The 18,543-nt window shown below is 39.6% G+C and overlaps 1 protein-coding gene across 9 annotated transcripts in view; it reads left to right on the top strand.

Annotated features, from left to right (window-relative positions):
- Positions 1–18,543, top strand: part of LOC111571747 (roundabout homolog 1-like) — a 143,271-nt gene that overhangs the window by 60,670 nt on the left and 64,058 nt on the right. Inside the window, exon 1 of one of the 9 annotated variants that reach the window (XM_055017092.1) lies at positions 1,808–2,585. The exons of the other annotated variants lie outside the window; for them this stretch is intronic. Within the exon in view, the coding sequence (XP_054873067.1) occupies positions 2,528–2,585 (58 nt within the window). The 5' untranslated portion in view covers positions 1,808–2,527. Of the gene's footprint in view, positions 1–1,807; positions 2,586–18,543 lie in introns of those variants that run through there. 9 annotated transcript variants of the gene reach the window in all.

The following is an 18,543-nucleotide window of genomic DNA, read 5'->3' on the forward strand; positions in this document are numbered from 1 at the left end:
GCATTTAGCTGTCTATGCTGCATTTGTTATGTTTAGGCCACACATGTACACAGCAAAAGGTCCACTGGTCAACCTTGTATCCTTTTGTTGTTTGTGCTTTTCCCCTACAGTGATGACAGCCAGCTCATTCATATTAATGCCATGAAACGAGACAATTACACAGTTATTACTTGACCAACACCATATTGTCCTCTACAATACAGTACTGTTGTCATTGTCAGCCAAATAGGCTGCCAGAGAGTCATATAGTGAGGATAATATTTGCCTGGGAGACACATGAAAAATGTGAACAGAGACCCCATTGGGAAAATAGGTAGAAAAACGCAACAGTAATGTGCAGCAAAGAGTTTGAAAAAAATGAATAATGGGAGAAACAGCAAAAAATATGGCACAACTGTACAAATATTTCAGCGCCATTGTGTTGCTGGAAACATGAGGAATAGGGAATAGAAACGGGAAAAAATGCAATTAGGCAGAGGAGAGTGGAAGGTGCTCTTGAATGGGGGAAAAAAGAAAGCGTGTTATATAAAAGCAGACAAGAGCTCATGGTGAGACTGTAATTTCCCATATTTTACTGGTTGTTTATCAGCTGCGATGCCTTGACTCAAAGAGCTGACTGCAGTCAGCAGAGCCACCAGTGGTCCACAATGGGCAATTAAAGGATTTGAGGCAAGAGGGAAAGGAGGGCGGAGAGAGTAAACTCTGTTCAGTCTAAATGCGACTTTAAAGACCAGAAGCATCACTGCTTCTTCTGTGGTGTGCAAGTGGGGCAGAATGGTTTCTAAATGCATTATTACTGTCTCTTTCTTCTTATTTCTTACTAATTACAGTTGGATATGTGGAGGGATTTGCAGATGCATGCATTTTTATTTTTGTACAAATTAAGCATATTCTTAACTTGGTGTATTTGTATAGTGTCATGCAGTTTGTCTGCTAAATCCACAAGAGATCTCAGTGTGGAGTGAGTGGGATTAGAAAGCAAGCACAACTGGAACATTAAAAATCAATAATGTGATTCAAAACAAATCCAAAACCCACAAAAATGTTTGGTTGTGTTAATGAAGCCATGGGGAATAATATCATGAAGAGTCCTTCCCAGCAGACTGTGCTGCAGCCCTGCAGCCAGCAGATGGAGTACTAACCTGCTCAGACAACAAAGACATTCCTGAGGTTCACTGGGTTACAGATACGCACCTACAAAGCACATAGGATTAATTTCTTTTATCACTTTAAATTAATTTAAGCACGACATCACCGAGGCTATGCGATCATAACTTCAACATGATATTAGAACACAACATACTTGACATTATATTTTTGACATTATATTTCTAATGCGTTTTAGAAGATCATTTAATTTCCCAGTGGTATGTTGAGAGGTCAGGGGGGCGAAATCCGGATCGATTTTTGTCTTTGAGTGAAGAAGCACAATGCTGCTGCTGCAGTCCAGTGTAGATGAAGGCACATTTTACTCCTCAAGAACACAGTATTTGTGTGTGTGCTGCCTAAGCTTGTCCCTTTTGGTTCCAGTAACAGCACAGAGCACATCCCTCTTGATAGAAGGATACAAATAGCAGCCTATAAATCATTCATCAAGGTCATAATATGCTCCCTTTTAACCGTAGCCACACTTTTAAATATTAACCATATTTTACTTGGAATCTGCATATCATTAAAGCCTCCCTTTAAGCACATATGAATATGTTGGACACTTAAAACAAAGCTTTAAATTGGTGTTAAATTCATAGTCTACCACATGCTGCAGTCATTCACTAAGCTAGAAGTAGGTTGAGGGACTTGATGTGGCTCTGCTGTACTTCATCTGCTGGATATTTGAGGTTTTTCTACCATTTATTAGCTTCATTTTTACATGGGACGAGCTTGACGCAAAGCCTAGTGGAGCCTCTCTCTGTGAATGTATCCTTATGCGGTTAAATGGTGCCTGACTCGCAGGAATCTCCTCTGCACAACAGTACAGCCTCTGACTGGGGAGGAAAACCAAACCAGCTCTGTGCGCAGAGACGCACGGCGCCTCATCCAACCAGCGCAAGTCCCACCAAACCGGGCTAACACTTTTCACATTTAAACCGTTAAACTCGCTGCAACTGCACGCCTCCCGTCTCCTTTATCTCAAATCCAGACGCAGGAAATCTTTTTTCCCCCCTCTTCCTTCTCTTGAAGTGGAACTAACGGCCAATCTGATCACCGATGAATTCCGCGAAGTTCCCGGCGTTTGGAAGTGCGGAGTTCGGCAGGGGGAGTGGAGAGAAGCCGAGTGGTGCTGAGTGGATTACTTGTCGAGTGACCCGCAACGATGCCTCCGACTGATCTGAACTTTGATTCGCGCAGAAATTCACCCTCCGAGGAGCAGTTGTGAACATTATTATCGGTACCACTGCGGAGTTCAGGAACTCTTCTCCACCCTGATCCCCCGGCAGTCGGCTCCGCTGCAGAAGTTGTCATTTAAATGAAATAGACAAAGATCCCATTCTAACTGGATTAACACCGTTTCCAGCTGCTCTCAGAGATGCCTGCCTGGTTTACAGGAATTTACTGTCTACTGGCATTGCTAAAGATTTGTTCAGGTATGCTGGTGATTTTTACATTTTTTTTCTCATGTTCTGGGGATGGGAAGTTTGAAATAATAGAGTTAAATAGTGGCACGTGTATATGCAGAAAGAGAATTTCAAATTTCCACAATGAAGCAGAGTAAAAAGTGACAGAGGATGATGGGTTTAATTAGTGTGGTTTGCTGCAGTACCAGTATGTGGCCCCTGACCCATGCTGCCTAGTTGCCTAAAGTGACCCATGTATCTCCTGCACAATGGAATCCTTTCAAAATCTGCTTAGAAATCCCTCTAACTGTATAAAGAGGGGGGAAAAAGACAGGAGACATATTGCCAGGTTAATGTGAGAACATATTTTTATTCATATGATAAGACACTGGCGTGATTGAGTGTAGTCGGACATAGCAGGTTATCACTGTCAGTGGGTGCATGCATCAGAACAGAGGGACTAATATGCTCTCCAGTTATTTAGTTTGGCAGTAACTGTGTGTTGGGAAATCAGCCACCACCCTCATTAAACATCATTGTTACTGGGAGAAATCTGAGACACAGAGAAGGAAGAAAAGCTTTCTGTTGTACATGGTGACTACTACTCATAGGATGTTGTGTTTCTGTTAGAGGGTCAAGGTTAATTCCTTGAAAATTAGCTCAAGCTTAGCACTGATATGACACTGATATCACAGGTAGAGGGCGGGGCACAAATCCTGCAAGAGAGGTTCTATTAGTGTGTAACCCATAGTGACAAATTGCAAATATGTTTCAAGAAATGGTTGAAAATGTATAATAATATTACTAATACATATGCTTATGTGAGTTTGAGTGTGCATGTGTCTGTATTTTTGATTCACTTCTTCCCCAAACCACAGGAAATGCATTTTCCCCCCAAAATTTCAAGAGTCCCTCACATTTCCTACTGGCGCCAGTCTTGTTCACTCTGTAGCACAAAGACAGCTGTCAGTAACATTAGCAGTGGCCACAGACTGAAGAAAAAACAATGTGTTTTCAGCACGAGAGCTTTCATAAGTGTCTGCCACTGAACGATGGCTCTATCTGGTGCGTGACTTCCTTTCCTTGACAGCATAGAAGCAGACTTTTCCAAAGTTTTTTCCTCCTTATGGCAGCTGAAATAACTTTACAGACGGCAGAATGCATGTGGGTTAAACACAAACTTATTCTTGGGTGTAACACCATTCTTTAAAATTAACGTATTATGGCATGTTTTATTTATATGACACTTTCCAATCCAAATACAATGCGCCAATGCCTCTTTGATGAGAACAAAGCAGTACAGTGTGAACATGTGGATGCAATACAGCACTGTACCAAGTCTCGTCTTAAATTTCAGCGGTGACTCAAAAAGGGAAACATACGAAGGCTCGCCTCTCCACATCAAGAGCACAAAAATGTGCTTGACACCAGTTTTCCAGTTCGTTGTCTGTACATTTCCAAACTGACAAATTCAGTGACCACGCAATCCCGAGAGTTTCAAGAGCAATATTGTCCTTTGGGCTATTTCTTTAAGTAACATCTCTGATCTTTCATTATGCAAAAATGCAAATTTGTACTAAAATTGTACCAATGGTACCTGTTCTCACATTTTTTCTCAAACGGCAAGTAACAAATCAGCGGCATATAGTGCAAAGCCAGACTAAATCTTTTAATTACTTCCAACTATTAAGTGATTCACTTGAACAGCCCTGACAAGAAATTTGCCCCCTACTAAAAGCCCACATACTTTGAGCATTTAATGCTCCTCTCAACCACTTCTTGAACACTTCCTTAATTTTTTTGCCAAATGACTAATGCAGACTTTTGACAAATACTTAGTGATGGAGTGGGAAGGAGTGATAAGGTGCTCAGTACATTCAATAGACTTGTTTGGACATGTGAGTCTGTCTGTTTATCATATTCTTATGATAGATTACAGAGATTCATTGACGTTATAGTTGAGCTTGCTGCCAGATTTATATGTCCTTGAAAGTAATCCTGCACAAATTAAAATCAGAATGATTGTAGTTTTTTTTTCTGTCCTTGCATTTAAGATAGACAAACATGTCTTTGTTTAGTATTTTCACTTTGGGATGATATCATATCATGGTCCATCCTTAAAACATCAATGCCATTGTACAAGCTGTGGTGTTAGGAAGTTTCTTCATCACATAGTGAAACGTGGAACGCCCCTCAGTTGAGAGTTTAATCTCTAAATAATAAATCTGCCAGTGGTAATTGGGAGACATGCAATAATCTAAATGATGGCCATTAAAAGCATATGCTTGTGTCGAGATGGCTCTTTCCCTTTCATCCCGCAGATCTTAATTATGCATCCCCAGAGTGATCCCTTGTGTGTTTCCTCGCCATTCTACCTGCTTTGTTTGATGGTCTCCATACACCTCACGGAAAAAAAGGGAATAAAAAAGGATATAACAATGATCTATCCTGTTATCCTTTGTTATGATGGCTGTTTCACAACTGTGCTTTCAAACAGACTGCAGAATCATTATAATAATGGCACTAGCAAATCTAATAACAAAGCTAATTGCTTTTGCAATAAGTAACCAAGATCCTCTGAGGTGTATTTTACCTTGTCGCCCATATGTTATCAGTGGAGAAGTAAGTACAAGAAGGACTCGGAGAGCAGCAGAACACGGCCTAATTCCATGGCTGGTGTGTGCAGCAGCAGCAGCAACCCCGTTGGGAACAGTTTAACTGAAACATCTGGCTGGTCGACTGGAGTTAGCTGCACACAGGTCAGAGGTCACATGTACCTACTCATGCTGTTTTGGTGACTGACACTCGTGGCTGCAAGAGGTTGAGTGATGTGACTGAAAATGCTGCAAAGCACTTGTTACAGAATGCTGGACCTTAAGCGGTGATGGCTTGATTGGGGGGAAGCTGGCCTGCTGTGCTGTCCCCTAAGCTAACAAGACTCCCTGCAGTGTTTGTGATGGTGACAGTGATGAGCCGAGTCCTGCTGCTAATGAGGACTTCTTTGCTATGGATGATAGGGCTGATAGGACATGTCTGTATGCCAACGAAAATTCCTTTGTATGCTGTGTGAAATCGTCAAATCCCTTTGTTCCTTCCTTAGAAATGATGCAGTTAATAAGCTTCAATGGACACCCATTTGGTTGGCAAGCATCTCCATGAGTGTTTGTTTGGAACACACCAACATGTAGGATCTTCTTCACTCAGACTGACAGCGAATATGCTAAAGCAGCTCTGTTTTTGAAGAAACGTGCTGGTTGCTAAGAGTCAGGTGGAGATCCCTTGCCATCGCCTGAAGCGCCAGACAGCACAGAGAGGATGAGCGAGTGAAGCAGTGAGTGCTGGTTGCTAATTCATGTGTACATGTGTTCTGGCACACACCTTTCTTTTTTTTTTTTTAGTTTTTTTAGCTATGAATGTACTCAAGGTTTTTAGGCAATCTTCTGTTTTTTCTCCCCTCTCCTTGGGATCAAACATGGGTTGAGGTTAATATCTGGACTTTGTAGCATAATTCATACTATAGTATTGAGTCAGACGAACACCTCAAATCCTGAATGATGCATTCAATGTCATTCAAAGCATCCACAAAGTCAGACCATGTAAAAAATGAGGTCACGCCAAATGAACGTTGTTTGACACAAGTATTTGCTCACGAGAACTTCACCCACCAGGAGCTGTTGAAGCAGAATAACTAAGACCGTATCTCTCTGTGCTCTCTTTCTCAAACCCCTGCAGATGTTGCCGGAATTGTTTGGTTCTGCCTGAATGTGCATGAATGCATATGAAATGGTGTTAGCATAGGCATGTTTTTCTTGTTTTGTTTTTTTTTCATAATGTGCGTTCTCAGATTGTCTGCTGAAAGCTGTGATTCATGATTGCTTTTCTTGTTTACTCTCTGGCTTCCTGTGGTGGTGCGGTTGCTAACCCAGCGAGAATGAAGCTGCTGGGAGCTCCGACAAGTGCCTGTGGGCCTGGAGTTCACAGGTCATCACACCTTCATACAGACACGCACTGGCTAAGACACACTACTCCTCATTTTGAGGGGGATCGATTTCTGTCTGTATGCTCTACGAAGGTAGCAGGTTCCTCGCCTGAGGGATACACCCACACCTACTTTTTTCTTCAACATTTTCCACTGATTCCGATGAAATAGAATCACGGCATTGTTTATTTGTTCAGTCAGCAATTTCAATTATTTGAACTGGTCAGTTCTTATTGAAATATAGTGATTTTCTCATTAGGTGCGGCAGCAACTCAATCATGAACTGGAAGAAATATATTTGATTTCAAACTGCTTGACTTTAATTAAAGCGCGAAGCTAAGTGTGAACTTAATGGTCACTGCCACCGCAATAAAGTATTAAATGAACCCGATACAATGTGAACTAACCAATTCCCTCTTTCATCAAGTGTGTTTTTATTAGGCTGATAAAAACGTGGTTGTGTCCACTGTGTCACAGATCTCATCATAGTACTGTGAAAATGCTGCACAGTAAATAATCCTAATATGGACCCACCGCAGCTTTGTGAAATTACATGTGATATTAAGTTGATTTATTTAATCTTTTTAACATTTTGTGCTAGTCACCCTGGGGTGCTGCTCTCAATTTCTTCGAAAAAAAAAAATGAGGAACTCTAAATAGTGAAGCAATAGCTGTGCTCATCTGGACAGTATATAAGCTCAGAAATTCCCTTGGGTTTGTGGTTTCTCTGGCTTGTTTGTACTCCTTTGGCCTTAGTTTCCTGTTCTGAGGTCAGTGTCCTGCTATGCCTGTGTGCTGAGGCACTTGGGATAATTACTTCTGTAAATAAATGTGCTCTCTATAGTCTTGAGGTTGTAGAACTGTGCCGTTCTGCACCCTAGGTATGTGGTTAATATGAATAAATGTTTTTTTGTTCTCTGATAATTGTCTCTTGAGCTTGTCAGTCTGTGTTTGCAGTGATTGAAGTGCTGCGGTGGCTGCAAAACCTTTCAAAAGTGAAGCTGTAGTCCTCAAGGCTTTGGGTTTGAGAGTAATTGGTAGAATTAATATTTTCAAAGGACAGCTTTAAAGGTCACAGCAATATGACCTGAGAGATGCTTCGCTGAGGTTACCTCTCTGAGTCTTCTCCTCTCCAGTCAGGCGGCTACTAATCAATAGAATCAATACGGTGTTTTTTCAAAATAGATCTTTTGCAATCTTTTCGCGTTCATGCTCAGGCACACATGGAAAATTGATGTATTCCCACACATATCATCAATTAGGCTAGCTCTGACAGTTAAACCTAAGATTAGTTTTACAAAAAACAAAGAAGAACGCCTCAGTATTGTAAGGGAACACATCAGTAGCGCACATTATCCCTTCGCCATTACTTCAATCCTTCTCATCTTTCTCCTTCATTTGTTTCCTGTCTCTCCCTGTCATTACTGACAGGGTTCAAAGCCCTCTGTGTGAAGACTGCAGCATGAAGAACAGTTTCCCACCAGAGCATCTCGCACAGAAGAGCCCAAAACATGCATAAATTGCTTTAATTAGCACATCTATTATTAGATAGCATTTCAAATGCTATGCTGTTGGATGGAATTCACTGATGAACATGTAATAAAACAAAAGTGCGAATGCAGTATTACTACTGCTGCATTATTTTAGCTTGATGCTAATTATTGTTTTCAAGTGTATCTGACATGTACCTGACATGCCTATGATACTATGAAAGTCTCATCTCAATATAAAACTGTCAGTTGACTGATTTTTAAATACACACAGTACATTTGACTGAGGATATTGTAAATGTTCCGGTTTTACTTTTATTATTTACTTAAAAAAGATTTAGGTAGTATTCTTTTGCTGAGATGGGTATGAATATCATGCCAAACGTGAAATGCATGATGTCAGCTTCTCACATATATGGCGCATAATGCATGAGTTGGATTTTCTGGTTTTATGCCATTTACTTGAAATTCAGCTACTAAAATCAGTTCAGACAGCTTTGATCAGAACATCTAAACCCAACTCAGTTCTTCACTTGGTTCGACTGATGAAGAGTGCAGGTTGATCAGTCGGCCAGTATGAGCACAGTGCCCCCCGGACTGACCTTGTTATTAGAGGGAGAGAACCATACCGAGCGCTACCTTCATTAACCAGAGACTGATGTTGGAATGTAGTCTCTCAAAGCATCTTGGGCATTTTGACGTGCACTCTCATTATCTAGTGGGAGATATGAACCCGAGGTGTTGAGCGAGACTAATGCCCAATATCTCTCCGTCCAGAAATTTCAAGCCTGTAGCTGGCATTTTAGTGTTTAGCTTGTTTGATATTGGGACTAAGTGCATATAACAACACTTTTATTATGATGTACTGTCATCTGTTCCATGACAGTAGTGCAGTATCCAAATATCTTGATGATTCATTAGAAATTTATTTTTATTTACCCTAAAGTCGTCAAAAATCAGCAAATTTTACAAGAGTGTGTGTAAATAAGACTGAAACTTTAATGGTAGAGAGAGAGAGAGAGAGAGAGAGAGAATATTGGAGATGATCTTTCATGTCTTACATTTCATTTTCTCTCCCGCTGTGCTGGGCTATAGTGTAGCCGAAGGCGTTCTTTTGAAAGTTCCTATAACTGGGTCTTGCAGAGTGTCATGATGGCCAATGGAATTTCATTGGATTTGAAAAAAAAATGCCTCAGGTTAATGAGATGGGAAGAAAGAAACAGGGTGTGGACAGGGATGATGTCAACGTGTCAAGAAGAGAGAAGTGCTGTGACATTTGTAGGATTTGGTCACTGGGTTGTGAAAGACAGTGATGAAGTCGTGTTTAAAATTTGTATGAACACAGAGATAAAAGGAAACGTCAGATAGTCATTAATTTCACAGACATTGTGTTCCCATCGCTGGGGATTTTACAACACAATGACAGCTAAAGGAGCAGATTTAAGGTTTTAAACCAGTCAACAAAAGTACCTGCAGTGGTTTACTCACTTTAAACAGCTGCTTCATTGTAACATGGAAGATTGGTATCACATGTAGAATGCAGCCAGATTTTTTTTAACTGCTTTGGAAATGAGAACTGTTTCTTTCATCTATTTTTCCAGTCAATCAATTGCAATTATTGTCGTTTAAATTTGAAATAGACCCTTTTTGTCAACAACCAGATCATCACAATATTTTCAAATTGCACTGCATTGTACTATTAATGCAATGTAACAAAGCACGCAAAGAAACAGTTTACCTCAGAAACACCTCACAACAATCACCAGAGCATGAACAGGTTTTTTGGACCCATGCTCTCGTCCACACAGCATAGGAAAACAAAAAAGCTGGGCTTTAGCCGTGTACCTCACATCAACAACAAACCGCAGTCTGTGCCAACATGTGTGATGAACAGAACCACAAATGCTGCCAAATAAAAAGCTGTTCATACAGATAAATTCTCATATTACCAGCACATGAGCATTTTTAATCACTTTCTGAAAATCTGTTGGAAAAGCTTCCCAAAGCTTTTATCTTTTCACAGTAAAAAAAAAGAGAGAAAGGATTCAAGTCATAAACGCCTCAATCCTTCATGGCTTAAACAATGTGAAAAGCAATATGTCAAGAACACAGAATGATATATGTGCAGTGGAAATGACTGACACGAGCAGGTTGGCTGTGGGAAAAAAAAGAGGTCAGGATATTATGGAGTTCCAGAAGCTGATTCTCATCCTCGCTGAACTCTGACTTCTTGGTTTTTTCCACTGCAATGCTTTATTGCCAGTTATATACAGTATTGCTGCATTTCTTCTCCAAGTACAGACTGTAGCATCTGAACAATATACACACACTGTTTACTCTGTGTGTTTAAAAATGAAGCTCTTGGCTTTATATTAATTTAATGATTTGTATTCATCTAATGAATTTAAGACATTGGTTTTAGGCCATGAACAACACTCATATTTGTTTATTTTTTGTTGTGATCACAATTTCTTTAAAAACAATGAAATTTTTTTCCCCAAAAGGAATAAAAAAAACTTTTTAGAACGTTTTTGAAAGCACTGATTCAAGCTGATTAAATCTACATTTTTCATATCAGGTGCTCCAAGGTCTAATATTTAAAATGAGGGCTGCTGTGTTTTTATGGAGATAATAATATGGCACTAGCTGCAGCAGCAGAAGCAGCTGTGTTTTGATAAGGCTTACATTTGGGTCCTTTAATGCTGCCAGTGAATCACACACTCATAGCGTTTTTTTTTAACCAGACAGACTGCTGCCTGAAGATTTGAAAGTGTTGAACTGAAAAACAACACTACTACTTTATGAGCAGTGCCAGCGTGCAGGGTCAGTGTGTTAGTTTGTGAAAAAGAGGTACATGAGTATCATAATTTATTGTCTGGTTTTAAACATTCCCTTCGGTTTTAGAGAGTTTGCAAGGGTAGAAGGCAAGTTTGGGGAAGCAGATGCATCGCATATCTGATCTGTCAAAGAGTGTCAGATGTGGATAGACAGGAATTTGTTTATGCATTTGCAAATATTATTCATCCAGCATTAAGAATTCATACACAGATGTTACGAAGTAGCACTTCGAAGTCCAACAGGTGTCAGGCAGCTCAGATGGCAGGATGTTAGTCTCACCAGAGGGTGTGATGTGCCTTGGAATCTGCATTTTGGATCTGAAAGAAGAACCTGTTTTTACTGCTTTAACCTTCTGAACCCCAAGTAGTTTCTGGCCATTTTTTTTATTCCTGTCACATTTGTACTCACTGTGGGCTCACTTTTCACTGCAATGTAAAGCCATGTACCTCTATGGAATGTTTTCATGTCTCATGAGGCCCCTGAGTCAGTGCGTTCTTAAATTTTTATATTTATAGCAGTTGTGATCAAGTAAATCTTATCTATCTATCTATCTATCTATCTATCTATCTATCTATCTATCTATCTATCTATCTATCTATCTATCTATCTATCTATCTATCTATCTATCTATCTATCTATCTATCTATCTATCTATCTATCTATCTATCTATCTATCTATCTATCTATCTATCTATCTGTCACTATAGCTGTGTAACTACTTACATTTTTTGATTCTATGCTTGTCTTTTATCTACTCTACTGTAAACACGGCCTACAGTTCATCACAATTCAGTAAAAAAATCCCTCAATTTTCGTCACAAGGCTGTTGATCGCAGCTGCATAACAAATAACTTCACAACTGCACAGAGAAGCGCATAATTTTTAAAAACTTTTTTACAGTATCTGTTTAATTCAAATGATTTATTTTCAGCAAATTCTCAAAAGAGACATGTAGAATATAGTGATGTCATTATATTATTATGATTTTAAGCTTAGATTTGGTTATGTTTTCTGACAAAATTGCACACCGCACAGGAGTTGTTCAAAAACTGTCACAAAGTTGAAAATCTGATGACTCTGTCTGCTTTTGTAACTCTTGTAAATGGTGTCATTTTGGCAATTTTCCCAAAAATAACATGCCTATCAAACCCACCGGTGGGTTTTGGGGTTCAGAGGGTTAACCAGAGATAATTTGGTTTCAGCATTTCATGAAATATGCATATTCTGTCAGTGTGGTCATTTGTGAGCTTTAGAGATGCTGGTAGGTGGATTTTTGTTATTTTTGATCCAATCCATGGTGGCTATTTCATCTTTCAGCTGTAAATATAAGCTCTGCTGGCTCTAGCAGACAGACATGACGGCAGTATTGATCTTTTTCTCTAACTCTTGGCAAGAAAGCAAATCATTATATTTCCTAAAATGGTCAACTCTTCATTTATTGGTAGGTAAACTTCATGGTCATTAATACCAGGCTTATTTCTACGACTCAGTTGGGCTTATTGCCGAGCTAAGTGACACTTTTTTTTAACATGCAGGTGATTGGCAGTGCCAAAAAAATTCAAGTGAATCTCTAGCACTGAAACAGGTTCTTAATAAGTTCTACAGCTATTAAACTAATCCAAAGATTGCTGTAAGTGTCACTGCAGTCCAAAAAGATCCACATCTTCATCACAGAGACGGTAATCGAGAGCTATAAGAGCTGCCTGGAGGCAAATGCAAGCTTGTTTGTGATATTGTGATATTATTGCTTGGGCATTAGCAGTACATGCATGTGTGTGTTTGTGCACATGCGTGAAATGGGGCTTTGCTAACCAGAATGACTCCTGTTAGAGGGCTTCAGTTCTGTTGATGAGTTTGGTGCTCAGGGCAAAGTCTGGCTCCCCTCACAGTGTGACAGTCAGTTCACATCTGGGCTGCCGCTACCAGGGGCGCAATTAACATCAAAAATAAATGTAGGTCATGCAGACATGCACTTGTGACATGCAATGACACAGCAAGACGCTAATGTACTAATAAAGTATCAATTCGGTCAGTTTAGCAGAACATGTTTAAATAATATTTTTAGAACTTACGAGCCTCAAAGGGGTCGAAGGGAGCGTCATAACTCACACATGGTCAAACATGCATTATGCACTCATTTGAACTGATTATGCTACGACCATTGATGGCATTGTAGCTGATGAAAAGGCACACAGTAAAACTATTACTGTTCTATTTAAGTACGAAACAGAACAGTGTCAAAGCAGCACACCTAGGATTTTTTTCTTCTCTAATAAAAACAAACTATTTCCGGGCCAATTCTGCGTCTGCTCTATTCATGGAAAGTTGGACTCTCAAGCTCTGCCTGAGTGATAATCAATGGCCTGTTCAGCCACTTGACTTTCCACTGAACATTTAATGGAGTGAGAATAAGCCTCTCAGACGGGCCGCTGGCCTTTCCAGGCAGTTGTGCTCCAGAGGTGTTTCTCATCACAAATACAGGAGGTAAGCTCCTGACTATCATCCATCCCAGCTTATTTGTTCACTGTATTGAAGCAAAAAAAAACCCCCACCAAAAAAAAACAAGCTATACATGCTGACAATATTTGACACAATCGGGGATTAGCAGTAAACAGCATTAGCATAGCTGGGAATACGCCATGCATGCTTAACCAGCAATGCAGGTGAATGTCATGTGTGCGTGGTTCATATCATAACATGTCTAAGAGCGGATGCGACCAAACATAATTAGAGTCATGCAAACTGCAGGAATATTAGATGAGGGGTGCAGTTTGTTTGGCCCTCTGTGTGTGTCATAGACAGCCTGATGGATTTATCCTCCACTTAAAGTGTCCTGGTGACCTACTTGGCTCAGATGTTTATCGTGTACCAGTAATGTTCTGGTTGGAGAATTCCCTGAGGACTTCATTGCTTGTTACCTTCCCAGTGAGCATGTAACAGATGGTAACCCACAGTTTTTTTTTTTTTTTTTTTAACATTATATTATGGCACTACAAAAAAATCTCTTAAATCAATGTATGAGGCATACTTTCAGAAACAAATTAACAAATATATATATATATATTTGCACACATTGTCACTGAAGAATCTTCATAATGTAATTAAGATAAATCCATTACTGAGTGGACGGATAAGGTGTGGGAGATGGTTTTTGGATTTTAAGTCTTCAAAAAATGTGGTTTGTTATTAATCCTAAATGTAATCAAATTAACCTTAATTGAAAAAGAAACTGACAAATAAATCAATAATAAAAAGATATGTGTCTCAGTCTTTTACAATCAATTCTGAAGCCTTCAGTTAAGCTTGTAAGCGTGCTTCTCATGCTTACATTTTCTCTCAGCTCATATCTTACCCCGAACATCTGTGCTGCAGAGGAGGTGTTATCATGACCGTGACCTTGACTCTCCTCCCTTCAGACCGCTTCACTGTGCATTGTGTTGTGGGAAAGGTGGCAAAAAGAAAGTAACACCGATTCGCCGTATCGTAAGCAAAGTTTTTCACAACCGTGCCGCAATCAAAACCGCGTGTGCAATTGAAAGTCACAAGTTTGAGCACGGTGTAAGAGGGAGAGTGTGGTTGCAGATACCTTGTCCTGGCCACACACAGACACAAAAACACGCTCGCATTCCTTCCCCCACATTCTTGAGTGAATGACAGTGTTCAACTGTTCCACTTAATTGTAGTTTATATAGCCTGAGAAAGAATGTCTGGCATTTATTGGTTCCGTGTTTTATTTTGCAAATGAATGAGTGTGTGTGTCTGTTTGGATAATGTGTCTCCAAGGGATGAGCACCACAAGTGGTCGACATTTTGGGAAATGTGTTTATTTTCAGAGAGCTGAGAAGATCAATGCCGCTGTCATATCTTTGTGATAATTATGAATATACAGCCAGGAGGTGGTTAGCGTATAGTAAAGATTGGAAACAGGGAGAAACGCTGGAGAAAATGCTTCAGTGTAAAAATTAGCTTTGTTTTTATTGGGGGTTGTGTGCTGGAATATTTCTTGCAGTTATCAGCTAAGCTAAGCTGACCTCTCATGCCTGTATCTCATTATTTAATGAGCGGTATGGATCTTCTCATCTGACTTTTGGCAAAAAAGCAAACAAGCTTATTTCCAAAAAGCATTCTTTGATGCAGATATATAAAAAGTTATCTTTTTACCAGGGTTTTAACTCGTGTGATGTGTTTCTATCTCCTCAACAAAACCACTGTTCCTATTAGATCTCAACCACTAAACAATAGCACATCTATCCTCAACCTTTCCTAAAAGCCTTAGAGCAGTGTCTCCTTTTCAATTGTGGTTTGACACAGTTCCTCATTCTTTCAAGTTATTAAATACAAACTATATAATATGAATATTCACAGCTGACATTCAGACAGATTAACTGTTAAAGCTAACTGAGGCAGATATGAGGGTCATATGCTCATCATTCTGAGGTAATTATAGGAAAGTTAATTGTAAGTGAGCATGTGGATGGCTTTTAAGGCAGCCATTACTTTGAGCATGACTTCGTCTTTTGTGTATCCTTTCATTGCAGAGTCTTCACAGTTTAATGAAACAGATCACTGGTTTCCCTTAAAACCCCTTTTGACATAAAGCTGGAACCACATTAGTCAGACCTTGGTCTTACAAGTGAGGATTTGTTGGATGTTTTGTGGATAATTTGGTATAATCAGATGTGCTTAAAATACCAAAGGTGGCACTTTGATGCACAGCAGACACTCACGGAATAATTCAATTTCAGTTCAGTTTGGTTTTATTTATGTACTGCCAAATCACACATTGCATAAGTCATCTCTGGGCACTTTACATAGTAAGCTCAAGATCTTACAATAATATAAAGAAAAACTTAACAATCCCCCCTTGAGCAAGCACTTGGCAGTAGTGAGGAGGGAAAAAACTCCCTTTTAACAGCAAGAAACCTCTGGCTGAACCAGACTAAGTGCAGGCGGCCGTCTGCCTCTACCAGGGAGAAAATATAAGCATTGAGAAACAACAAACAGCGGGCAGGTTGGCAGGGCCTGTATCCACAGATCAGAAGCATGCAGCTCCAGAGCCAAAGATACCTGCAGAAAGATACAAGGAGAGAGAGGACAGAGAGGACAAAACACAAACTATGGCAAAGAGAAGGCACAAAGCTATTGACATGCAGTAGTGACAAAATCTATGGAGTGTGAAAGGGAAGAGAAGAGATGTGCTCGTGTTATCCTGGGTGATACCTCAAGCTAAGCCTATAGGAGCACAATTACCGGATGGTACACCTGATCCAAGCTTAAGTTTAAGTTTTATCAGTAAGTATGTTTTAAGCCTGATCTGAAAATTGTCCAACCCAAAGAAACCCAAACTGGAAGCTGATTCCACAAAAGCATAGCGTTATAGCTGGAAGCTCTGTCTCTTATTCTACTTTTGGAATCTCCAGAAGACAGCAATTAAGTCCTCACTCTGAGAGCAAAGTGTTCTGTTTGGATAATAGCGTACTATAAGGTCTTAAAAATACAGTGAAACTTGGTCATTAATGGCTTTGTATGTTTGGAGAAGGATTTTAAAATCTATTCTGGGAGCAAATGAAGAGAAGCTAATATGGGAGAAATACAATCCTCTCCTGCTAGTTCTGTCTGTATTCTCTGTAGCATTGTGGATCAGCTGGAGGCTTATCAGAGAGTTACTCGGACATCTTGATAATAAGAAATTACAGTAGTCTCGTGTGGAACCTACAAATGATGGACAAGTTTCTCAGTCTCACTTTGAGGCAGGATGTTCCTGATTTTGACAGTGATGCATAGGTGAATAAAGGCCATCCCAGAGACTTCTTTAATGTGTGAGTATCTTGTCAAAAATAACTCCAAGGTACCTCACAGTACAACTGGTGGCCAAAGCAATGCCATCAGAAAGAATTAATAACTATATAGTGAAAATTCAGGTTGTCAGAACTTAAAAATGACATTTATTTAACATATGCTTGAAGTTTAACTAACTAGTTTGTTCCGCTAACAAAATTTCCTATGCAAATAAAAAGTGTAAACTATCAGTCCTAGCATAGAAGTCTCATGACTAACTTTGTATGTGTGGAAAAATCATTTTTCACATTAACAAATTAGCTCCTATCTGATAAGCATAAATCAAACCAGCCTGGTGCTTTTAGTGTTTCAGTTGCAGCACTAAGATATGTACAAGCCCATCGACAGTCTCATTGTTATGAGCCAGATCAGGCAGAACATCATTGTTGACTTTGACCAGAGCTGTTTCTGATAGAGCTCTACAGTTGGCTAAAACACCTGGATGTGGAGCAGGCTTTTTAAATAGATGTCTAATTACAGTAACCCTAAAACTTGTGGTGCGTGACCCGTTAATAAAGATAGGCTGATTACATCTAATGTGGAAGTGTTAATTAAGGGTAAAGCATCCTTGAGCAGGCACTGATTCTACAAGATGTATTGATGATTTGATGAAGCAACAATCAGTGTTAAGTTGAAGAGATCTGTACAGGAAAATGAGCTTTTTTTGAATACACATTGGCTCTTACAGAAACTCCTAAAGCTACTGCACTTGACGGTACATCTGTGACAATGGTGGATCGGAAATGCTGAATTTTTTTCTGTTGTAGTTAAAATTTTATTTGCAAAGAAGATCAAGAGAGTGATGACTGAGATATTCTTGATTCCTTCTATTAATGACGAATAATATACGATTCTAGCATTGTGGACGGCTTTTTTCATCTGTTCTTATACTATCTTTGCTGACTAGGTGAAATTCTTCTAAATTAGTGGAATGTCACCTCCTTTCCAGCTGTGGTGGCATTTATTTTAAGCTAGTGTTATTGTCTGTATGATTACACGAGGGTCCACTAGGGTCCGAGTGACATTGATTTTGTCATCTGAGTGTATGTGAGGCTGTGTGAGGACATCCGCATCCTCCAGTTTTTTCATGACCGCTTTCCTACAAGGGTGCCAACTGTGCATGTGCTGCAATATATAGATACAGATCTACTGTGCATGTATGGAACACACTTTCTGTGCAGACTCTAAGTGGACTAGAAAGTTGTATAATAAGAACTACATGTTTGTGTTGTGCGCAGCTGTCTGTGTGTGCAGGGGAGTATCAACCAGCCCTTAAAGTGCACATTGGAGGATTGTATCTAGGAGCTGGTCTCCTCTGACTCATTGCCTTCTTTTCCATTGGGAAAAAATACACTGAGGGTTGTACTCGGTGAGGCTGCAGTACTATCAACATGATACCTGACTTGTGTTGGGGTAAAGTTAAGGTAGCTGCTCTTCTTCTTAATAATGGAATCATTTCCTTAAATTAAGTTACGCATTATCAGATCTACTGTGTATAGTATGTATCAGCCCCATGTCACTGCGACGCTTTGATGCTATGAGTTCAGTGTCACAGCGTCCGACAGCTGTCTAATCTGGGTCTCTGAAGTGCATTTTAGGTTGAAAATGCTGACGGCACTCATTTCTCATTCAGTCAGAAGATTCACTCTGTAAGATATATTTTCTTTTAAACTGACAAACACATTTTATGTCATGCCAAAGGTGAAGAAGCACCATTATCATATGACATTTTGTAGTTGGTCAGTTTCAAAGTAAGATTATTCATTTGCAAGTACTAACTGAAATTTGAACTTAGTTTAGATGTTTTTTTGTTTTTTCCCTCCCGTGGCACTCTGATACTGTG

Source organism: Amphiprion ocellaris, chromosome 14 (assembly GCF_022539595.1).
Source record: "Amphiprion ocellaris isolate individual 3 ecotype Okinawa chromosome 14, ASM2253959v1, whole genome shotgun sequence".
NCBI lineage: Eukaryota > Metazoa > Chordata > Actinopteri > Pomacentridae > Amphiprion > Amphiprion ocellaris.